The sequence below is a fragment of the Scyliorhinus canicula genome, chromosome 13 (genome assembly GCF_902713615.1).
Source record: "Scyliorhinus canicula chromosome 13, sScyCan1.1, whole genome shotgun sequence".
In the NCBI taxonomy this organism is placed as follows: Eukaryota; Metazoa; Chordata; class Chondrichthyes; order Carcharhiniformes; family Scyliorhinidae; genus Scyliorhinus; species Scyliorhinus canicula.
In genome coordinates this window covers 125,232,717-125,258,055 of record NC_052158.1, presented here as the reverse complement: position 1 = coordinate 125,258,055, position 25,339 = coordinate 125,232,717, and the positions used below count along the sequence as shown (strand labels likewise).

Here is a 25,339-nt window from a genome sequence, read left to right as displayed (position 1 = left end):
TTCTGAGAGGATGCAGGAACTCCTGCAGAATTACTAAAAGTACTGCAGTTCATCTATATTACAGTATTTGGGATGGCTGCAGAAGAGTTGTAAATATCCAGGTTATCATGCTTCATTAAACCAATATTGGAACAGAAATTATGCTCTTGAATAATTTGAATATGTGTTACATGTATATTTTTGGATTTGATAAAGATTGTACAAATTCTTACCTGCTATTCCTCCACCGAATTTTCTTTCTGAAATCTAAGGTATATGATATGAAGTGATCAGTGACATGCCAGTAAATATTTGCCATTCTGCTCGAATATTCGATCAACAGGATGACTATATTTTGCAAACATCTCTCCATTTGTTATGAATGCCAGTCTTGCTTTGTTCGAGCCTAGTAGAAGGCTTATAATAGTCTGCTTTAAAATTACCAGCTTCAGAGCAGCAAGGTGGCACAGGGATTAGCTCTGCAGCCTCACGGTGCCGAGGACCCTGGTTCGATCGTGACTCCGGGTCACTGAATATGTGGAGTTTGCACATTCTCCCCCTTGTCTGCATGGGTCTCACCCCCACACCCCAAAAAGATGTGCGAGGTACGTTAATTGGCCACACTAAATTTCCCCATAATTGGAAAAATGTATTTTTAAAAATTACCAGCTTGTGGGTTATTTTAAAAGGGATGCTATTATCATTGTCCTGATGTAATGGGGAATACCTCAAGGTTGATGAAGGAAAAGTGTATTGAAAGCCAATTTTTATGGAGACCTCACTGCTGCTATTATAAAGAACTATACTGGCTGCATTCAGCCATTGAAGTGAAATGTCAAATGTTGGCATGTAATGCCAGTTAACATTTGTGTTGAAAATAAGCCAGGTGAGGTGGTAGTAAGAAAATAGCTGAAATGAAACAAATGAAGAGCTGGGAATGTCATACTTTTAAAATCTAGTGTCTGAATCATATGCATATATTTTTTTTGCGATAGCTATTCTTATTAAGTTTGATTTTTTAAACCTACTTACAGGGCCAAATGCACATGGAGTTTAATTTACTTGTTTTAAGGAGTGTTGTAAGGAAAGAAAAATAAGTGTAGAGATTTAGGGAGGGAATCCAGAGCTTAGGGCTTTGGCAGCTGAATCCATGACTGTCAGTGGTGGAATGATAAAAATCAGAGATTCTCAAAAGGCTAAAATTGCAGGAGTTGGGCTGGAGAGATTGAAGATGTATAGTGAGTGGAGGTCATGAAGGAATTGGGGAAGAAAAGGACAATTTTAAAGTGGTGATGTTGCTTAATTGGAAGTATACATAGATCAAGGACACGGGTGATGAATGAACAGGGCTTGGTGCCCAATGGAACACAGATTGTAGTTTTGGATGACATCAGTTAACCGGAAGGCAGAAAGTGGGAGGCTGACCGGAAATGCATCAATAAAGGCATGGCGAGGGGTTCAGATGAGCTGAGGCAGGGACAGAGTGGGTGATGTTATTAAAAAGGAAATAGTCTTTGTGATGGCAGGGATTTACTTACGTCACTATTAAAATTAATGGACTGAAAGTCTGGTTGTTTCGTGAGGATGTGCAAGTTTGTGTGAGAAGGCACACATTTGTAAAATGTATGGCTGAAAAGAAAAGAAATGCTTGCAAAAGTATGCAAAGTCTGGCAGTAATGCTAGCCTTCACTACCTGGGTTACTGGAATATAACAAAGGACATTGGAGAGGAAAGGGAAATTGGAGATGGTGTAGTTTTCAAGGGCTCGAGGGTGGAGATGGGAACTGTATTGGGGATGGGGCCATAGTGAGTGAGTGTGCTGGTTTTGATGGAAGCGAGGGCATCCAGGATGGGGGCAAGGGTGTGATTGAGTACCTTGGTAGCTGCTGAAATATAATGAATGGAGGGCCAATGGCTAAACAGTTGGGATTTTGAAAGTGCAGTTATAAGTGAATCGAGAGATTTCCCCAGGGCTGGTGCAGAAGGAAGTGGAAGAATGATATGGATGAAGGGCAAATTGATCACCAATTGACATGATGGGATTAGCAATGCCATGTGAGATGAAAAGGTTGAGTGAGTTTATATGGAGGATAAGGTGGCAGTGAACCCGAGAGTGAGGCGTGCTCAATTAAGAGGGAGGTTGAAATCAAAAGCTCAAAAGTATCTCCATATGGAGGCTTAATTTTGCTGGATTTATGTCAAGGCAATGATGTCAGTGAAATCACCCACAATGAGCTCATGCAAAATTAAATATTTACCCGCTGAGGGAAGGATTTTGAAGCCATCACAAAGTAAGGAGTTGACTTAATTAAAGGATTGAGGAGGATAAGGATAATTAAGGCCCTTGCATTTTTAAAATAGCATTTGATCGTTTCGTAATAATGTCAAAGTTGTAGTGAAGTTGTTTGCCTTGTGTGAAGCAGGACAATACTTTACAAAGTTCCTCTTGTGATGATCTGATTTCAGATTGAGAGAATTTAATCCTTTTGTTAATGCAGCTCTATGGTTTGCCACCAGGAGATGTAAGAGAGCAATCTGAAAATATTTTTCTCCCTCTTTCCACCTCAAGGGAGAGTGGCTGCCTCATCTCAGTTCCCCAATCTGAAACATTAACACAGATTAGAAGCTTGTAATAAGAAACTATGGCAACATACCTACATCTTGCCATTCTTGTGTATCTAATTACTTAGTCATTATTAATCCTGGCATTTATGAACACTCAGTTTGAACATGTTTCCACTCTTTCATTGTGGAACAGATAGGCTTTGCTGTGTCAACAGATATGATTGTGTTTTCACATTTTCAGGAAGGGAGAGGTTTTATTTGTTTGAGAATTTGTCAAGACAGTTCAACCCACAAAATAAATGCACTAGCAAATTCTCAACTCTTGAAATTAATCATTTAGTGTTCAGTGCACGTGACATGCCACTAAGCAGTGACAAGCCATTTTCAATAGGGTTCCTTTGATGGTCAAATGATTTTATACATGTATTTCATGTTTTAAATATTCAGTGTAAAAACATGATGCAATGAATTGTCAGAAATTAATTTAAATTATGTAAGTTTCATAAGGCATGGTAGCACAGTGGTTAACACTGTTGCTTTTCAGCGACCGGGGTTCGATTCTCTACTTGCAGAGTCTTCACATTCTCCCTGTGTCTGCAAGGGTTTCTTCCGGGTGCTCCGGTTTCCTCCCACAATTCTCGAAAGATGTGCTTGTTAGGTGAATTGGACATTGTGAATTCTCAATCAGCATACCCGAACAGGCGCCGTAGTCTGGTGACTTGGTTTTTCAGAGTACCTCATTGCAGTGTTTGTTAAAAGAGTACCTAATTAATTTTTTCCAATTAAGGGGCAATTTAGCGTGGCCAATCCACCTACCCTGCACATCTTCGGGTTGTGGAGGTGAAATCCACGCAAACACGTGGAGAATGTGCAAACTCCACACAGGCAGTGACCCAGAGCCGGGATTGAACCTAGGACCTCAGCGCCGTAAGGCAGCAGTGCTAACCACTGCGCCACCATTCTGCCCTTGGACTTCATTCCATGTGTTAATGTAAGCCTACTTGTGACAGTAATAAAGATTATTATTATTATTATTATTATTATTATTATTAACTATCCCTTGCAATTGCTCGTGTTGAGTTTGAGGATAACTTTTACAATATGTGTGCTCTAATCCCAGGTAGCAAACTGACACCAGCAGAATTATGAACAACAGGGACGCAATTCCCATCGGGACACTAAGTCCTGACGCTGGAGTGAAAACTGGAGTGTTTCACTCCGGCATAGGAGGCCGCTCCCAGCCCCCTATTCTCATGCCCCCGGGGCAAGGAGCGGCGCCACGTCATTTACGCGCGCCGGGCCATGGCGCTGCGTAAAAGCGGCCCCGCGTAAATGACGTCACCCGCGCATGCGCGGTTGCCGTCCTCCCCACGGCCGCCACGCAAGAAGATGTCGGATGGATCTTGCGGGGCGGTGGGGGAAAGGAGGTCCTTCTTCAGAGAGGCCGATCGCTGGGCACCGATCGCGGGCCAAACCCCTTTTGAGGCCCCCCACAGCGTTCCCACGCTGTTCCCGCCGGCAACGGCCAGGTGTGGATGGCGTCGGCTGGAACCTGTCGTGTCGGGCAGGCCGGAGAATCACCACTCGCCTGTTACAAACAGCGAGCGGCGATTCTCCCAGCGGCCAGCCTTGAATATCGCCCCACCAGTTTGGGGAGGGGTGGGGGAATCGCGTGCAGGTGCCGGGGCGGCGTGGCGGGACTCACTCGGCACCCCGGCGATTCTCCCACCCGGCGTTGGGGGGGGGGGGGGGGGGGGGGGGTGGGGGGGGGGGGGGGGGGGGATTCCGCCCCAGATTTATTTAATTTCACTCCCATTTCCCTGGATTGAGAGGGATTTTTCAATTACTGTCTTTTATTTAACCCCATCCCACCTCCTCTCACCTTAAATAGAATCTCCGATAAAATTGTTCCAGTGCCATTTGCACACAGCTGACTTAATTTCCATGTGTTTATTCAATACAAACTCCCTATTTATTAATGAATGTCATAATTGTGATGAATTGGAAGCTCAAGTTGATTTCATTTATTTTTCTAACTTTTGTGCTTCAATAAAGTATTTTAAGTATGTTGCTCTGGAGTGCCACTGGTATTGGAAGGAATTTGACGTACAATATCACAGAGCATTGGTTTAAATATGGTAAATAGGGGCAGCACATAGCATAGTGGTCAGCACAATTGCTTCACAGCTCCGGGGTCCCAGGTTCGATTCCCGGCTTGGACCACTGTCTCCGCGGAGTCTGCACGTTCTCCACGTGTCTGCGTGGGCTTCCTCCCGCGTGCCCCGGTTTCCTCCCACAGTCCAAAGATGTGCAGGTTAGGTGGATTGGCCATGCTAAATTGCCCTCAGGATCCAAAATTGCCCTTAGTGTTGGGTGGGGTTACTGGGTTATGGGGATAGGGTGGAGGTGTGGGCTTGGGTAGGGTGCTCTTTCCAAGAGCTGGTGCAGACCCGACGGGCCGAATGGCCTCCTGCACTGTAAATTCTATGAAATCTATGAAATACATTTTGCTAACTGTATGTGTGTAAACCTAATTTAAACACTAAATTTTATAGATGGATGTTTGGGGCATAGATCCTTGAACTCAGCTGTTTACCTATAATGTTATGGCCATGGTTGGGATGATAAATCTGAATGTATTGTGTTTGTTGCAGTAGCCAAATGGATATTTCTGATTATGTATGATATTACCGTGAGTCAAAAAGATGAAACTTTGCCCTCACAATGAGTTTACTGGAGGTAACACATGAATCTCGTTAACTGTGGACACTTTAAAGAAGGCTCCTGAATTTCTGCTCCACCTGGATTGAAGAATATTCCCAATTTGGGAACTTGATGTGTCATTTTAAAAAATTCTTTAAATACTGGCGAAATGTAAGTACTGCTGTTTCTAATGCTACAGGGAACAGTAGTACTTCTATGAAATTTACTTTCACATTTGATAAGTTTAAATGTTTTTGAAAGCCATTGAGTGATCAAGGCCTCAGTTGGTCAATACGTCAGTCAAATAATTTTTACCTCTTTGATCAGCAATGAAGCCTTTGTAATTAAAAAAATAGAAAGGCAATTGCTGGAAATCTAAAAGAAAAATAGAAAATATTGGAAACACTCAGCAAGTTGGAGAGGTGAAGTTACACGGGATCAGAGGTGAGCTGGCAAGGTGGATACAGAACTGGCTAGGTCATAGAAAGCAGAGAGTAGCAATGGAAGGGTGCTTTTCTAATTGGAGGGCTGTGACTAATGGTGTTCCACAGGGATCAGTGCTGGGACCTTTGCTGTTCGTAGTATATATAAATGATTGGGAGGAAAATGTAATTGATCTGATTAGTAAGTTTGCGGACAACACAAATGTTGGTGGAATTGCGGATAGCGATAAGGACTGCCAGAGGACACAACAGGATTTAGATAGTTTGGAGACTTGGGTGGCGAGATGGCAGATGGCATTTAATCCGGACAAATGTGAGGTAATGCATTTTGGAAGGTCTAATACAGGTACGGAATATACAGTGAATGGTAGAACCCTCAAGAGTATTGACAGTCAGAGAGATTTTGGTGTACAGGTCCACAGGTCATTGAAAGGGGCAACACAGGTGGAGAAGGTAGTCAAGAAGGCATGCGGCATGCTTGCCTTCATTGGCCGGGGCATTGAGTAAAAATTGGCAAGTCATGTTGCAGCTGTATAGAACCTTAGTTAGGCCACACGGAGTATAGTGTTCAATTTTGGTCGTCACACTACCAGAAGCATGTGGAGACTTTAGAGAGGGTGCAGAAGAGATTTACCAGGATGTTGCCTGGTATGGAGGGCATTAGCTATGAGGAGAGGTTGAATAAACTTGGTTTGTTCTCACTGGAACGAAGGAGGTTGAAGTCGACCTGATAGAGGTCTATAAAATTATGAGGGTCATAGACAGAGTGGATAGTCAGAGACTTTTTCCCAGGGTAGAGGGGTCAATTACTAGGGGGCATAGGTTTAAGGGGAAAGGTTTAGAGGAGATGTAAGAGGCAAGTTTTTTTACACAGGGGGTAGTGGGTGCCTGGAACTCGTTGCCGGAGGAGGTGGTGGAAGAAGGGACGATAGTGATGTTTAAGGGCATCTTGACAAATACATGAATAGGATGGGAATAGAGTGATACAGACCCCGGAAGTGTGGAAGATTTTAGTTCAGACGGGCACCATGGTCGGCGCAGGCTTGGAGGGCCTGTTCCTGTGCTGTACTTTTCTTTGTTCTTTGGTAGCTTTATCTTTGGGTTTTGATGTTGTCTGCTTTTCCTACACGTCAATTTTTGCTTATCTATATTTGAAATCTGGATGTAGGAGTTGTAGTGTGGAGTGGGACTGGACCAATGATGAAATTCTTAGTATAAGATTGAAATTGAATATGAGGAAACAACAAAAGCTTTGCAGCAGCTCTGTGATTTATGGATTTGAGCTACTTTGGTTTAGCACAATGATATGTTACATGCTGAGACAAAATCTTGTCTTGCATTTTTATAACTGCTCAATAGGGACTATTAAGTCCTTAAAAGTTATATGTTACAAATTTATTTTGATTTGAAGAGACTGAAAAATAATATGGAGTTCTAAAATGCGAGAGTTTTCATTGTGGATGAAATTACCCTATGTTAAAGAACTATAGGAACAAATTGCCAAGCTGAGCTCATTTTCCACTATGGCTTCATACAGCTCTTTCAATAATGTGCGTCTTTTACAGCTTAAAAGTAGTACACTGCCAGTAATAATCTAAAATGTGCAGTCCTCTTGCATCTAGTGCTGTTATGGAAATGAAGTTGGGCAGTTTTTGATGGAGAATAACAAAACACGGAAAAGTTCCATGTTTAAAAAGCATTTGGCACAAAGTTTGAAATGGTACAAGTTAGAACTGTGTGGAATCAGTTCTCTTTCTTTAAAAATAAAACTGCTTGTCTTGGATAGCTGATCGAGCATCAATGTTTTCACTAACTTTCATCCCACTAATGCTGCTACTCTTTACAACAAATGTCCTTTAATGAGAAGGTACAGTGCATGTTTTCATAAACTGCAATGAACGTAAAAAGTTTTGTAAACACTTTTAACTCGCTGAATATGGCACACCCACCCCAATTCACACTCTCTCTTTTGCTCTTGCATACTCACCTTTGCTTTAGCACACGTGGTCTTGTTTATCATAGGATCATAGAATTTACAGTGCAGAAGGAGGCCATTCGGCCCATCGAGTCTGCACCAGCCCTTGGAAAGAGCACCTACCTAATCCCACACCTCCACCCTATCCCGTAACCCCACCTAACCTTTTTTTTGGACACAAAGGACAATTTTACATGGCCTTTACAATCCATATAACCCGCACATCTTTTGGACTGTGGGAGGAAACCGGAGCACCTGGAGGAAACCTACGCAGATATGGGGAGAACGTGCAAACTCCGCACAGTCAGTGACCCAAGAATCAAACCTGGGACCCTGGAGCTGTGAAGCAACTGTGCTACCGTGCCGCCTGTTTGCTTCCCCCCTCATTTTTAACAGATTTGTTGTGGCAAATGGACTTTTTGTGCATCATGAATATTTCCACTGATTCCTTTTTAACGAGTGGTGATGGTAAACAGAAAAGGGTTGCCTTTTGATTTTTTTTGTTGCTAATTGTGATTTTCCAATTCTAATATTTAATTTTAAAAGAAAAGGCAATATTTACAATTGTAAGTTTTTACTGCACTTGATCATAGAATAGAATTCCTACAGTGTAGAAGGAGACCATTTGGCCCATTGTGTCTGCACCAACCCTTTGAAAGAGAACTCCACCCAGGCCCACTCCTCCACCCATCCCCATAACCCCACCTAACCGTTGGACACTAAGAAGCATGCCCACTCAACCTAATCTGAACATCTTTGGACTGTGGGAGGTAACCTGAACACCCTGACGAAACCCACGCAGACGCGAAGAGAGTGCAAATTCCACAAAGTCACCCAAGTTCGGAATTGAGCCTGGTGCTTTGAGTCAGCAGTACTAACCACTGTCCCACCGTGCTGCCCAAAATTGTTCATTGTTCAGATTTTTAAGAAATTTAAGACGTGCTCTTAAAATTGTAGTCATACCATGACAAAGAACAATTTGGATCAAGTAGACTGATAACATTGAAGGACATGTATCATTTACCTCTCTTCCCCCCCCCCCCCCCCCCCCCCCCCTCCCCTACCATAGAAAAGAAGGCTAGCCATGCAGTCTGTTTAAATAGTTATTTTAAAGTTTAGATTTAAAATGTTTAGTGCAATTTGTTACATGTGATAGGGTGTTATGACTTGGTAAAATGAAGACAGAAAGTTGGAAATTGCATCTTGGAATATAGAGTAGTTATGGTCACAACTCATCCATAATTATGACAATTCTGAATTGCATCATTTGTTTTGAAGTTGCAGAAAAAAAGACTAAACTTAGCAACAGCTCTTTATTGGGCATGGATAAGAGAATCACATTAGTGTTGAAAAACTCTTGACTAATAGTAATTGTTAGATTGTTTTTTTCCCCCCCAACTGAGAAGCTCAAGTACTTTATCCTATTCATAATAAACTACTTGGATTGTGATGTGTGTAAATGTTGCTTCAGAAATTCTATGTCTTTCAGAGGCCTATCCTTAAAGTAGGAGGGTAAAATAGATGTTTACTGTTCATTTTTAGGTAAATGTGGAGAACGTGCTGCCAATCTCCTTTATTGTAAATGTCCAAGACATTTAATTTTCACGTCATTCTGTGTACTCTTCCTCTTTTACTCAGTCTCTTGCAACTAAACATTGCTATTGTACAGGAAAAATAGTTTGAAACTCACTTCGAAAATCCTTCTGATATTTTTGTGTATTTTTGTTTTATAGGACACCGGAACAGTGCCCAAGTGTAGTGTCTCTGCTTTCTGAAAGCTATAACCCTCATGTTCGATACGGTGCTGCCCTAGCTCTGGGAATATGCTGCGCTGGAACTGGCAACAAGGTGAGATCTTATTGCCTATTAAGTGTTCTGATAGTTCTGTAAAATAGATGGATTTTTGAAAATGATTAAGTAGCTATTTGAACATATCATCAGCTCATTGGGTGCATAACGTCAATAACCCAAACACTTCACCTTAAAGTTTGAAGTATTCCAAAATGAAACACAACTTCTCCATGTGTAGAGCAGCAGAATGCTCAACCATTAACAACTGATCTGATGAGTCTTGTGAAAAATATTTGAGGAAATGCTTTTGGATAGGAAGGTGCAAGAAAGACGTTGATACTTCACAAGTGGATGTGAATGTTCTGACAGAACATTATTTTTGAAGCAGATTAAAAAGTGCTGGCAGTTTAGAAAATACATTACGTCATACGGGACAGATGACCTGACATGTGGAAAATTGTTGCCGTTTGTGTCCATTTGAGACTTGAGCATTGAGGTATATAAACAAACATTGGATATTATTGAAGTGCGATGGGCAAATAAAATGTTAGGTGCCAACTTGAGGAGCAGTTTTCAACAGTAAGTGACGTATTGCCGTATAATGTAGGGGTTGAAATCGTGGAGTTAATGAAAAGATAATCAAATTTGTCACATCTGAGTGAAGACATAGTTGGTCAAAGTTGAGATATTAGGTTTGTCTTTGGGACAGCTAAACATGAGTGATCATAGAAACATTGATACAAATTACCGTGTGTGAATGTATATTTTTTATTATACATCTGCACAACCATAAAACTCAGTGTTTCTCTTCATTCTGACAGTCATTTGATAAGAATTTGCTTTATTTATTGGGGTAATGTGCTAAAAGCAGATCTGGTTAGGATGCATTGTTGCTAATCATCCAGATGACACTTTTGCTAATAGAAAACCAAAATACTGTGGATGTTCGAAATCCAAAATAAAAACAAAAAATTCTGCAATAACAGGGTCGGTCACATCTATCAGAGAGTGAAACAGAGTTTCTGTTCTGAATGTTTTTCAACTCTTCCTGTAGGTTGATATACACTGCTTCATTATTGGTGGAGTTCCAAATAAGTCTGAAAACTCTGAAGTCATCGGTAAACTGCCTCACTTCAAACATTATGGTGGAAAGAAGGGTGTTATTTTCATAATAAATTTAGAGTACCCAGTTATTTCCTTTTCCAATTAAGGGGCAATTGAATATGGCCAATTCGCCTACCCTGCACATTTTTGGGTTGTGGGGTTGAGACCCACGCAGACATGGGGAGAATATGCAAACCCTAGGCGGACAGTGACCCGGGGCCAGGATGGAACCCTGTTCTTATATCAATTGGATTGCCATTATTCACAAATTTAGGCACTTACTCCAAGAAAACCAAAAAATTAGCTAAACTCTTAATACAGTGAATATAACTAGAAGGTTAGATTTTGACATGGACATTTTTGAATACTTGTATATTCTAATTTTCAATTTTAATTTTGTGCATCAACAGTTTTTTCTGTATTGTCAAGAGTATGTGATAATTAGCTTTTTCAACTGGGTTCACAAGTTTTGCTTGTTTTAATGGTGTTTTAAAAGCTAACAAATGAAGAGGAATTAAAACACAATATTAAACTGAGTAGTATGGATTTCGTGGGATAACATTTTTACGGGCATTATCTTGGTCATATACCATTTCCTACAAAAAGTATGTTTATTAAGAGATTTTTTCATAATTAGAACAGTCCAAAACAATCAAACAGAAAATTATAATAGAAGAGAAAAACAAAAGGCAAAAACATGTGCAACATTTAATTTTTTAAAAAATTTAGTGTACCCTATTGATTTTTTTCCAATTAAGGGGCAATTTAGCATGGCCAATCCATCTACTCTACACATCTTTAGGTTGTGGGGGCAAAACCCACGCAAACACGGGGAGAATGTGCAAACTCCACACGGACAGTGACCCAGAGCCGGGAACGAACCTGGGACCTCGGCACCGTGAGGCAGCAATGCTAACCACTGTGCCACTGTGCTGCCATGTGCAATACTTAATTAACTGAAATACAAGAAACTAACTTAAACCCCCTAACAGCTAATGGTGACTAACTCCTTAGAAATGGAAATAAATGGTTCTTGGATAAATGGTTGGTATCTGAGATAAAACCTCTCCACCGACCCCCTGCTGGTGAACTTGACCTTCTCCAAACGTCTAAATAACATGAGGTCACCCAGCCCAGCAGAGGCAAGAGGCGGAGTGGGAGACCGCCACCCAAACAAAATTCTCCTCCGGACTATCAACGAGGCAAAGCCAAGGACATCTGCCGTTACACCAGTCTGTATCACCGAATCTGACACCCCAAATATGGCCACCAGGGACACCGATCGAAATCTACACTGAGTATCCCCAACATGGTGTAAAAGAAAGAAGCCCATCAACTTGGGAACATATGTGTATAGTTAGCCGGCCCACGAGAGCAGCGCTCACACTTATCCTCAACCCCAGGGAAGAACCCATTCATCCTAGGCCCAGTCAAGTGCGTCCTATGCAAAACCTTACACTGAATCAAACTCAGACAGCACATAAGGACGTGGAGTTGACCCTGTGAAAGGCTTCACTGCATACCTCACCATTAAGAATGGGACCCAATTCACCCTACCATTTCGTCCTCACACCACTCAATGGAGCAGAATCCGTTGAAAGGATATAACCATATATGCCCAAAATAGAGACACCCTCCCCCCATCAAGGCTAGCCAGAGACAGAATCATCTTCACCAGGAAAGAAGAGAAAAGCTTTACGTGAAAAATCACAAATTTGGAAATACCTAAAGAGACTGGAACTGGGCAGCTGGAATTTCTCAGCTAACTACTTAAAACGAGCAAACCTATCCACACAAACAGGTCCACAAACCTCTCCAGACCCTTCCCCTCCCAAGTTTTAAATGTCGAGTCCGAACCAGCTGGTAAAAAAGGTGATTATTACAAGTGGATGCGAGTGTAAACAGGGAAAGGCGCTTGAAATGCTGCCTAAACTGCTTCCAGATTTTCTGGGAGGAGCCTACCGCTGGATTCGAGGAAAGTCTTAACAGGTGAAAAAGGCATTAACCAGTGCACGAAGCTCGGAGGTAATACAGGAGCATGGTTTCATTGGTTCCCATATAGATCCGGAATCGCTAAACTACAATATGTTCTGAATATTAGCTGCCCTGTAATAATACAAAAAATTAGGGAGGGCTAGTTTCCCCCCACCCCCGATTGTCTGTCTTACCCACCCAAATAAAATAAGGTATCAATTTGTTGACCTTAATAAAAAAAGGATTTGGGGGAATAAAATGGCGAGACACTGAAAGAGAAATAAAAATCTTGGGAGCGCATTCATTTTAATAGTATGAACCCTACCCGCCAAGCATAAGGAGGTTATCATAGAATCATAGAATTTACAGTGCAGAAGGAGGCCATTTGAGTCTGCCCCGGCTCTTGGAAAGAGCACTCTACTCAAGCCCACACCTCCACCCTATTCCCGTAACCCAGTGACCCCACTTAACCTAAGGGCAATTTAACATGGCCAGTCCACCTAACCTGCACATCTTTGGACTGTGGGAGGAAACTGGAGCACCCAGAGGAAACCCACGCACACGCGGGAGAATGTGCAGACTCCGGTAATCGAACCTGGGACCCTGGAGCTATGAGGCAACTGTGCTAACCACTGTGCTACCCTGCCACCCTCTAGTTCCACTTCTGCAATACCACTAACCAAACGGGTGTAATTTAAGTTGTGGACCACCCGGACCCCCAGATAATGAAGGTGTGCCTCGTCAAGGTGATAATATGACATATGGGGGCTTGACATTCCCTCTTGCCTGATTTCAGCTTGTACCAAGAGAACGAGCCAAAAGTGCTAAGTAACTTGATTATGTTATCCATGGAGAGTCCTGGTCTGTAATATGGAGAAATAGGCCGTAGCAATTGTGCTATCCACAATGCTACCGTAACGGATATCAAAATGGTGCAGAAAACAGATTCAACCAAGATGGCCACCAAACCAAGACAAAAGATTGGACAAAGAGAAATCTACAGACACCATCATCAAACTACCCCACCCCCTTGAATACAACCACATCCAAGAACAAATACAAATAGAAGTGAGGGAAACAAAACTACTTAAACCTACATAAAACAAACCCAAGCAAAACAAGAACTCTAAACTCATTATTTAAAACACTACTATAATGAGCTGCAGCGAACCTTTCAATACCAGTTTCATTACCCAACTCTTTAATTAGCAAGGAGGCGCGCAATTGGAGAAAAAGAAAAATAGATATAATCAACAAAATACCAAAACTCCATATACCTTGCGCACCAAAAGGAAGCTATATATTATAACGAACAGAACTCCACATAGTGTAAAACCCCAAATCTAAACAAGAACTATAAGAACTCAACCCAAACAAGAGCAAGAAAAAACAAGGACAACATGAAACCCCAATAATCTTAACAATTCAACATGCCTGTCGACAGACCAAAATCCCAATTACAGCGCGCCTAACTTGTGTCTCGAGTCCACCTATCCCGGCATGTCCAAGAAATGATCTTTTTTCCTCAAAAGTTACTCTGAACCGAGCTGGGTAGACCAAACCGAACCAGACTCTACTGTTATACAGGGCAGCCTTGACTTCATTGAACATGGCCCTCTTCTTCCTGGACTCCATTGAACATGGCCGTCTTTGCTAGCTCTGCACCCATGTCCTGATTCAAGCTGACTTAAAGTTGCAGTGTTCCTTTGCCCATTGCAAAGCCCCCTCCTTTTCCTTGAGGCTGTGGAACTGGTTTGTCTGTCTGTCCGTCCAGCCACCCCTCCCCAATGGCCTCCTTTCCTGTCTTGCATCTGCACGCGAGCTCCCTTCTGTCTCGGCAGTGCTCCCACCCACCAACTCGCTGAACATTCCCAATACATACACCATGGGCATTGAGTCCTCCATCCCCTCCGGCAATCCCACCATCAAAATACGTTGCCTCCTGGACCTATTGTATAGACCATTCGTCTTGTGTCTCAACGATCTATTTGTTTCGATCACCGAAGACAGTTCCGATTCCAGCGAGGCAATCCGATCGCTGTGGCCCAACAAGGCCACCTCCATATTTTTGATCATGGCCTCCTAGGCTTCAACGGTCTGATTCGTTTTCCCCAGAGCCTCTCAAATAAGAGCCAAGGCCTCTTCAATTGACAGGTCGGTGCTTTTGAATTCCTTTTAGTGGATGGGGCACCAGAAATTGACTCTGACTCTGAATTTGACTTTGGTCTGAGAGGCCTCAGCCACCATCGGAGAGTTCTGCTCCCAGCCTCCTATTCCCTGATTATTTTAGCATTTTAGTCATACAAGATCTTTATTACAATAACTATGTGGGTTTCCGAGAATAAACAATCTGGGACTAAGAAAGGAGGCAAAAGGAACAGTACTCCAGCGGGAGCCACCTGTGCGCACCTTCCACCTGATGTGTAGGTGAGGTTAAGGGCTTATTGAGATAGGGTTGAGTGCTCTTTCAGAGGGTTGGTGCAAACCCAATGGGCCGAATGGCCTCCTTCTGCACTGCGTATGCCACCAAATACCCCCTCCCCCCTACATACCAGAAACACCGTAGAAATGGCATGAATACTTGTTTCCAGGATTTTCACTGATGTTACAGTTGATGATTAGAAGAAATCCTGTCAGATTTTTGAGAATATGTCACAGGGTACATTACGAATAATTAGATTGTCATTTAATTAATGAATTCTAATATAGTTATGTATGTCTGATCTAGATTGTTTTAATTCATAGATCATAGCATTTACAGTGCACAATGAGATCATTCAGCCAATTTAGTCTGCACCGGCCCTTGGAAAGAGCACCCTACTTAAGGCCACGCCTCCACCCTATCCCAGTAACCCTACCTAACCTTTTTGGACACCAAGGACAATTTAGTATGGCCAGTCCACCTAACCTGCACATCTTTGGACTTTGGGAGGAAACTGGAGTACCCAGAAGAAACTCACACAGACACGGGGAGAATGTACAGACTCCGCACAGACAGTGGCCCAAGCTGGGAATCGAACCTGGGACCCTGGAGCTGTGAAGTAACAGGGCTAGTCATTGTGCTACTGTGCCGCCCAAATTCTTAATATTCACTTTGATTTTAATTTCCATTTTGGTTTAAATGTTCTAATGTGCATTTGGTGAATTGTGCACAGTACTATTAATGATTCATTCACCAGTATAAACTTTTAGGATAAAAATTACAGCACTGTAATGGCTTTGAATAACATTTCTTAGACAGCAGAGGTAAACAAAGGTTTGAGGTGAAATTAGTATTTTTAATTCCAGCAATACACCTTTAAAGGCCCACCTCATGCCAGTTTTCCCCTTCCATCCCTCTCATACACACTCATCTTATTCCTTTCATTTCTTATTCATTTTATTTCTTTCATATCATCCGATTCCCGATCTCACCCCTTCTTCCTGTGCCATCCCATCCCTCCTGTGCATTCCCCAACTCCAATCCATGCCTTACTCCCATGCTATTTCACTCCTTCCCTCGCCCAATGCTGTAACTTTGTCCATACCATTTGTTGTTTATTTTCTCCACCAAATTGACAAGATATTGGCAGCTGCATATGTGTAGTTCTCCGCACACCCTACATGTGCCAGGCACTACCCATCAAACCAACTCATCATCCAAACAGTGCAGACAGATGAAAACTCCATATTGATATGTGGTAACTTTCAAAAACTGTTAGATATTCAAAGAATTCTGTTGTGCTAGCTATTACATAAACCAACTAATACACAGTATAAAGGATGTTTATGCTTTAAACTCTGGGAACCTTTTTAAATATAGACGTCTTGCTTAATTACTTGTTACTTAATGTGGGTCATACTTCCATGAATTTTAAAGAAATATTTAAAATAAAAGTTGTAAATAGCCTTTAGTGCATATACTGAAACCAATTCCATCACTTTTTAGAATTCAGTGGCTTAGGTGTATAGCTAAGTTTAAATAATAAATTGTTGTTTTAAAATCATCTTGATTGTAGAGCTGTCCACTTTAAGAATCAGAAATACCATAATAAGGATTTCTGACGTTCTCGATCTATTCTAACAATGCATGTGACACAAAAAACTTTGAAAATTGTAAAACTTTCAAATCGGGCCGCACGGTGGCATGGTGGTTAGCACTGCTGCCTCACAGGGCCCGGGTTCAATTCTAGCCGTAGGTGACTGTGTGGTGTTTGCACGTTCTCTTCTTTTTTGCGTGTTTCCTCCGGGTGCTCCAATTTTCTCCCACAGCCCAAAGATGTGCAGGTTGGGTGGATTGGCCATGCTAAATTGCCCCATAGTGTCCAAAAGATGTGTAGGTGAGGTTAAGGGGTTATTGAGATAGGGTTGAGTGCTCTTTCAGAGGATCGGTGCAAACCCATTGGGCCGAATGGCCTCCTTTTGCATTGTAGGGAATCTATGATATAGCCATTTAAGTCATAAACTTCAAAACTATCTTCCTGCCGAAAGAACAAAATACAGTCCAGAAACTGATTGTGTTTGAAGGTAAAATGCTACAAGACAATTTACAATATGCTACTAGTAATTTATTAATGCCCCTGTAAACTGGATTCGTCATTAGAGCACCCTTCATATTTTGCTTCAAAAAGCACAAGTAGCCAACAGGAAAATTTCAAATGTGAGCTTGCTAACCAGTTGGTTCAATGATAGGTTAACAGGACGAGGGGCTTCAGTAATATGGCAAGATGGGAGAAACTGGCATTGCTCCCCATAAAGCAGAGAGGTTATAGGGATATGTAATAGATGTGTTCAAAATTAAATGAGCAGAAACAGTTTCTGGGACAATGTGGCATATTTCTGGAGCTTGGCTGACTTTATTTACTGGATGGTTTTCCAGTAGGTTTTCCTTTTTAGTAAGTACTTGGGTAATAATTCAGGTGAGATCGAAGTGAAAATGGTAGCTGAAACAAGTTTGGAAAAATTGAGCGATATAATTGGCTAACATTGTGGTAATTCTGCTATTTGGTGCTTTTTCAGAAACTTGTTTTGGTTTATTTCAAATTTTGTTTTCTAGTTTTGTATTTGTATCTTTTGACTTTTGACTTTTAAGTCATGTCAGAATCTTTCATGCACTATTACTATTGAGCTGCAACAAATTTGTTTGTGCAGGTACATATTTGAAGTATGAGGTACTCATTTAATTCCCAACATGTTGCACCCAAGACATTTAGATGAAAACAATCCTTCTGCCTGACATTTCACTCTTGCTTGAAGGCATCACAGCCTGTTCCACTCTGGTTCATGTCAGAAACAGACTGTAACGTAAAATAGAACCTTTTCCTTCCAGCTCTACATCATCGAGTCTTTTGTTTCAAGATGCTCCAAGCCAGGGGCTGGTTTAGTACAGGGCTAAAGAGCTGGCTTTTAAAGCAGACCAAGGCAGGCCAGCAGTATGGTTCAATTCCCGTATCAGCCTCCCCGAACAGGGGATAACTAGGGGGCTTTTCACAGTAACTTCATTGTCACAAGCCGACTTATGACACTAAGTGATTTTCATTTCATTTAACCTGCTGCCAATGCATCTTACGATGGCTGCATTGCATACTGAATAAGTGACTTATAGTGTCCCTAACAAATTAACTCAAACCTATGGTGGATAAATTCTGGTCTCTGAAAGCTGTCAGAAGTATTTTCTAAGGTGCTTATTGTGGGCAGACGTTTCATCTTGAAAGTATACAGATGCACTGATTTTACTGTATACTGAGTAACTTCTGCTGAGCCCAAACATTATTTATAATGAAAAGTTCCAGAGCCTTCAGCCTAGGACACCATCTGCTTCTTCATCTAGTGTTTGAGTAACAACTTCTATTGCTTTATAGGATGCCATAAACCTTTTGGAGCCAATGACTAATGATCCAGTGAACTACGTTCGTCAGGGTGCTCTGATTGCTTCTGCCCTTCTCCTGATCCAGCAGACTGAGGTCACATGTCCAAAGGTAAGGTTAAATGTGAAATATGCACTCCAGCCATTCAGATTATAAATATACATCTTCCAGAAATACGTGGTCAGCGCAGGCTCCCCTCACTGTTTACTGCAAATGAACTGCAGTGGGATTTCACTAATTTTTCTATTAATTCAGAGTTGAATTACATAATCCCATGAATACATTCTTCTTAATTGCTACAATTTCTAGTACAAATCAATAAATCCAGGTCATGTGAATTTGCAAACACTATTTTTGCGATTGATCCTGCTGTTTCCATGCTTTTTATCCCCTCACCCTGTTCAACTATAATGCTTAATTTTAGAAGCTTGTTTGTCAGCGGCAACAGTTTGTTCTGTTATAACTTTGTCCATTAGTGCATTTATTAATTCATGTTCTAAATCAAAATTTATTTTAAAGTTGCATGTCATAGTCAGTTCTGTCTTGGAATTTATTTTCATAATTTAGAGTAGCTATCAAATCTTGTGTTTACCTGTGCCATATAGAACATAGAACAGTACAGCACAGAACAGGCCCTTCGGCCCTCGATGTTGTGCCGACCAATGATCACCCTACTCAAACCCACGTATCCACCCTATACCCGTAACCCAACAATCCCCCCATTAACCTTACACTACGGGCAATTTTAGCATGGCCAATCCACCTAACCCGCACATCTTTGGACTGTGCCATGTTATTTATTTTACCTCTTCAGTTTGTTCATGCCTTTGCTAATTCTTCTGATCAGGATATGGTTTATATATCTCTATATGGATCCTTTCAGTAGCCTGTGCTTTTTGTAACAATTTTCAACTGCATTACATTCCCTAAAGAGCTTCACAACCAGAAACTACTTTTAAAGTTTAGTCATTTTTTAAATAGGCAAAAGTGACAGCCTGCATGCTCACAGTCTGACAATGAGATAAATGATCAGATAACTTTTAGTGGTGTTGGTTGAGGGGAAAGCTTTCCAGCTGCTCTTTAAATAGTGCCATGGGGGCTTATCTGTCCACCCGAACAGGCACTGCGAACAGGTTTCTGCTCAATGTCTTATTTGAAAGATGGCACTTCCTATTATGAAGCTACTGTATGAAGTTCCCTCAGTACTGCCCTAATATCATCTTGGTGTTGTGCTCAAGTTCAAAGTGAAACTAGAACGTGCAACCTTTTGACTGGATCAAACCACCATTTGAAGCAAGTTGGTACTTAAGAATATAAATACCTTTTTGTGTGAGCACTTAATTATTTTCAAAAGAGTGCACATGTTCTGGGCCAAGCAGCAAAGCTTGCCATTGATATCAGTGAGTTATTGGTACTGTTTAAAAAAAAAACTGTCATAAATTTGGTAGCCTATCTCTTCAGGGCTTCAATGTCTTCTGAGTTCTAAGATTTTTGTTGCACATAAGCAGATGAGGGAAGATTTTCCCACAAACAACATCACTTGATAAGCACCATGCTTAGTGGCATAAATTGAAGTGTTGCCCCAATCATCTTTGTTAATAGAGAATACCCGACTGTGCGTGAATTGTTTGAGGCAAGTAACTGAGTCTGAAATGGTTAAATAAGTCACTTTTTTACGATAGAGGGTTCAGGAAATTTTAGAATCCTTATAGTGCAAAAGGAGGCTATTTGACCCATCAAGTCTGCACCAACCCTGCGAAAGAGCACCCTACCTAGGACCACTCCCCCGCCCTATCCCTGAAACGCTATAACCCCACCAAACCTTTGGACATGAAGGGACAATTTTATAATGGCCAACCCACCTAACCTGCACAGCTTTGGACTGTGGGAGTAAACCGGGACACCCGTTGGAAACCCACGCAGACACGGGTAAAAATGTGCAAACTCCACACAATCACCCAAGGTTTGAATTGAACCCAGGTCCCTGGTGCTGTGAGGCAGCAGTGCTAGCTACCGTGCCGCCCAGAAATATTGAAATAGTGTATTTCACAACTTTGGGATGTATCAAAGCACTTTTCAGCTAATGAAACACTTTTGAAGTGCAGTTGTTTTGTAATGCAAAAGCATGGCAGCCAATTATGCACAACTATGTCTCAAGACAATGAAGCAATAACTAATAATCTGTTTTGGTGATTTTTGGTTGAGTGATAAATGTTTGCCAGGACATTAGGAACAAATACCATGCCCTTCTTCAAAATAGTCCCATTTGAAGTTTAAATGTCACATCTGAAAACTGGTGCCATTGGCAATACAGCACTCCTTCAGTACTAGAATTTGTTCTCTCTTTCAAGTGAGACTTAAGCCTACAAACTTCTGGCTCCAAGGATGTTATTGCTGAGCCAAGGAAGACACTTAACAAGATCATGAATCATGTGTCTGAGTCCTACTTGTGCATTTCATTGTGTCAGGTGTTTATAGTCACAAATGCCTGATGTTGAACTTTTTGGGACTCTTCCAGATTTAGTAGATTTAGAAACTTCAAACTGTTGTTCGTTGCCAGAGGTAGAACACCGAAGATTTATGACCCAGAAGAAGACATTTAGCCCATTCTATCTGTGCCAGCCAAATATCCAGCCTAATCCTACCTACATTGTCTGCAGGTTATGTCACTTCCTTCCAAGTGTTTTTAAAACTGAGGTTTCTGCCTCTCATCCTTTTCCGACAATGAGTTACAGACCCCGACCACCCTCTGAGTGAACAATATTCCCAACTGCCCTTAATCCTTCTACCAATTACATTAAACCTATGTGCTCTGGTTATTAACTTTTCTGCTATCACTCTGGTCCTCATAATTTTATGCACCTTAATTAAATCTCCCCTCAGCCTCCTAAGTTCCAAAAAAAACAATCCCAATCTATCCAATCTTTCCTTCTAACTAAAATTTTTCATCTTGGCAAAATCCTCCTAAGTCTCCTCTGTACACTCTCTGGTAAGACCACATCCTTCCTATAATGCACTAACAGTGCTCTATACAGTTTTCCAACTATGACCTAACAAGGCTTGTATACTGTTGTGGCATAAACTCCCACGAAAGATGAAGGAACCTGACAAATTCAACATCCTCAGGGCTTCCCAAAATACTTCAGAACAAATGAAATAGATGAAGAAAAGCCAAAGGGGGTGGAAAGTAATGTAAAAGAGGTGAACAAAAATACAATAACATCTGAAATAGCCTGAATGTTGAGCAACTGATGACATACAAGGTCAAAAATGTAATCAAATATGAATACTACGGCCGGGATTCTCCCTTCCGAGGACTAAGTCCCCATGTCGGCGGAAAAACCGGTGCCAACGACTCCGGCGTCAACGGGCCCCCGGGGACTAGGTGGATGCAGGAGAGGTTGGCGCCGAAGGGACTGCGTGGGTTCGCGCATGCGCTGAACGGCCGTCATGATCTCGCGCATGCGCAGACCGGCTGTCATATTTTGGCGCATGCGCAGGGGGTTCTCTTCTCCACGCCGGCCATGGCGGAGCCCTACAGGGGCCAGCGTGGAAGGCAGGCCAGCCGGCAGATCGGTGGACCCCGATTGCGGGCCCGGTCGGACCCCCCCCCCCCCCCCCCCCCCCCCCCCGAGGACTGCCCACGCCGACTTACCTGCCTGGTCCTGCCACGTGGAATCATGCGTAACCCACGCCAGCGGATGTGGCCAAAAGTGGACGCCGCTCAGTCCATCGGGGCCTGGAGAATCGCTGGGTGTGCGCTGCCAACAGCCCCTGAGCAGTGTGGCTTGAGTCCCGCCCCCGGCCAAAAAACGGCGCCAGAGAATGTGGCAGCCGGTGTCGGGGAGGCGGGATGGGATTCGCGCCTCCCCCCCCGGGGATTCTCCGACCGTGGGGAGCAACATTGTCTACCTGAATGAAATGTCAGGGCACTATTCTGAACCTGAACCGTGAGGCTTTTACTGGCTCAGCATCTCATTTTTACTTTTTTTCTACAAGTGGTGACTAGTATCATTGGGTTTTGGCAGCCAAATGTTTTGTGCCTCGAGTACATAAAGATACCTTTACTGACAAATAGTAATGTCCAGAGAAGTGGTTATTCCCATACATTATACAACAATGCTTCGCAGCAGTGAAATGTTCCCCGTAGAAACAAGCCAAGTTTTAAAAAATAAATTTAGAGTACCCAATTATTTGTTTTCTAATTAAGGGGCAATTTAGCATGGCCATTCCAATTTAGCATGGCCGATCCACCTATCCTGTGTATCATTTGTGTTGTGGGGCTGAGACCTACGCAAACATGGGGAGAATGTGCAAACTCCACATGAACAGTGACCTGGGGCCAGGATCGAACCCGGGTCCTCAGCACCGCTGTTGACCGCTGCATCACCGTGCTGCCCCCGAAACAAGCCAAGTTAAATGGCTATGCCGCTGATGGGATGCATTCTAATTATCAACGGCTAAATGATATGGTTGTTCATCAAGAAGAGAGGTAAATCAGGACTAATTAAAATAATTTAATGCAGGGAAAATAAAACCCAAAAGATAAGTTTGTATTGAGATTTAAAAAAAATAAATTTAGAGTACCCAATTCACTTTTTCCTATTAAGGGGCAATTTATTGTGGCCAATTGACCTACTCTGCACATCTTTGGGTTGTGGGGGCGAAACCCACGCAAACACGGGAATGTGCAAACTCCACACGGGCAGTGACCCAGAGCCGGGCGCGAACCCAGGACCTTGGCTCCGTGAGGCAGCACGGCTAACCTCTGTGCCACCGTGCTGTCCCCTGTTTGTATTGAGATTTGAATTGTGTTTTTCAAAAAATATGTTGAAATGAGTGATCAGTTGAGTGCTTTCATGATATTGTCAAACAAAATTTTTAAAAAAGAAACAATTACCCAGTTTTGATTAGCAATGGATGAATTAACCAACTAACAAGAAAAGGCTGCCTCTTGATCATCCCACCCTCATGCAAGTGTGACAAACAAAGCTGAAACATTTGCAACCATCTTCGGCTAGTGCAGAGTGGATAATCCTAGGTCTGCTCCTGCGGTCCCCACCATCACTGATATCTTCAGCCAATTCAATTTACTCCATGTATTATCATCAAATAGTTGAGTGCACTGGAGACAGCAAAGATTATGGGCCCAGACAGTATCTCATCTGTAGTGCTCAAAACCTTCATCATTAATCATATCCTTAATTAACCTGTTCCACTATACAGCACACAGTTTTCCAAATTGTTGGGTCTAGAATCATAGAATCCCTACAGTGCAGAAGGAGGCTATTCGGCCCATCGAGTCTACACTGACCCTCTGAGCAAGCACTCTACCAAGGCCCCCTCCCCACCATATCCCTGTGGCCCCATAACCCCACCTAACCTTTTGGACATTATGGGCAATTTAGCATGACCAATCCACCTAACCTGCACATCTTTGGACTGTGGGAGGAAACCGGAGCACCCGGAGGAAACCCACGCAGACACGAGGAGAACATGCAAACTCCACACAGACAGTCACCCGAGGCTGGAATTGAACCTGGGTCCCTGGCCCTCTGAGGCGGCAGTGCTGACCACTGTGCCACCATGTCTCCCCAATGATGCCAAAGTATTTCCTTGCCACAAAGAGCAGGGCAAATGCAGGCTGAATAATAGCCAACATAGCAAGTGAATCCAAATCATCAGCAAAGTGATGGAAGGAGTCACCAGCAGTGCTATCAAGTGGTACCTATTCACAAAATAACCTGTGCATTAGTGCTCAGCTTGGGACTTGCCAGAGCCGCTCCATTCCAGACCTCATTGCAGCCTTGGATCAAACATGAAACAAGCTGAATTCTAGAGATGAGGCATATCCTTAAGATAGCATTTGGCTGTGTTTAGCACAAAGGAACCCTACTCAAACTCGTCAGTAGGATAAAAACGGAATCCTGGAAACATTCAGCAGGTCAGGCAGCATCTGTGGAGGCCTGAAAGAGTTGGCAGGATTTTCTGTGCAACTCGCCGTGTGTTTCATTGAGGCGACCCACCATTGGCCGGCGGCGGGATATTCTGGTCCGTTGAATGCACCCCCTGCTGCTGGGAAACCAGTGGCGGCGGGGTGCCGTCGGCGGGACTGGAAGATCCCACTGGCATGAACAGCTGGCAAGCTCCGGCCATTAACTCTTTCACTGCACAGATGGCTGTAGGCTTTCCCTGACCTACAGAATATTTCCAGCATTTTCTGTTTTTATTTCAGATTTTCAGCAGTATTTTGCATTTGTTGAAGTCAGTAATAATCAAGAGGAAAGCTGTTCAGTGGTTGGAGTCATACCTGGGGCACTAAGTAACATATTTATGGTTGGTTGGAGGTCAATCCACCTAGGCCAGAGTTGCTGCAGAAATTCCTTGGTCCAAATGTCTTCAGCTCTTATATCAATGACCAAGCTTCCATTTAAAAAGTCCGATCTGGAGCTGTTTTTTGTTGTACAATGTTCTCTTCCATTTGGTTAGCACTGTTGCTTCACAGCGCCAGGGACCTGGGTTTGATTCCCGGCTCGGGTCGCTGTCTGTGCGGATTCTGCACGTTCTCCCCGTGTCTACGTGGGTTTCCTCTGGGTGCTCCGGTTTCCTCCCGCAGTCCAAAAATGTGCAGGTTAGGTGGATTGGCCATGCTAAATTGCCCTTAGTGTCCAAAAATACAAAGGTTGGGTGGGGTAATGGGCACGGGGTGGAGGTGTGGGTTAAGTAGGGTGCTCTTACCAAGGGCCGGTGCAGACTCGATGGGCCGAATTCTATGATTTGTAATTCCTCAAATAATGCAACAGTTCAATCGTGTGCGCGACGTGCACCAAATTCAAGGTTTGGGCTGATGCATAGCACATATGTTATTTGCGACAAATATCAGACAATGATTATCTCCAACATTCAAGAAAAGAGGGAGATAGAAATTGGGAAACTACAGAACGTAATGTGTCATAGGA

General features: G+C 42.7%; 1 protein-coding gene across 1 annotated transcript in view; it reads left to right on the top strand.

The window, feature by feature from the left end:
* The window catches only part of psmd1 (proteasome 26S subunit, non-ATPase 1), a 135,677-nt gene that overhangs the window by 82,258 nt on the left and 28,080 nt on the right, over positions 1-25,339 (top strand). Inside the window, exons 17-18 of the mRNA XM_038815916.1 lie at positions 9,399-9,513; positions 18,375-18,491. Of these exons, the coding sequence (XP_038671844.1) occupies positions 9,399-9,513; positions 18,375-18,491 (232 nt within the window). The remainder of the gene's footprint in view (positions 1-9,398; positions 9,514-18,374; positions 18,492-25,339) is intronic.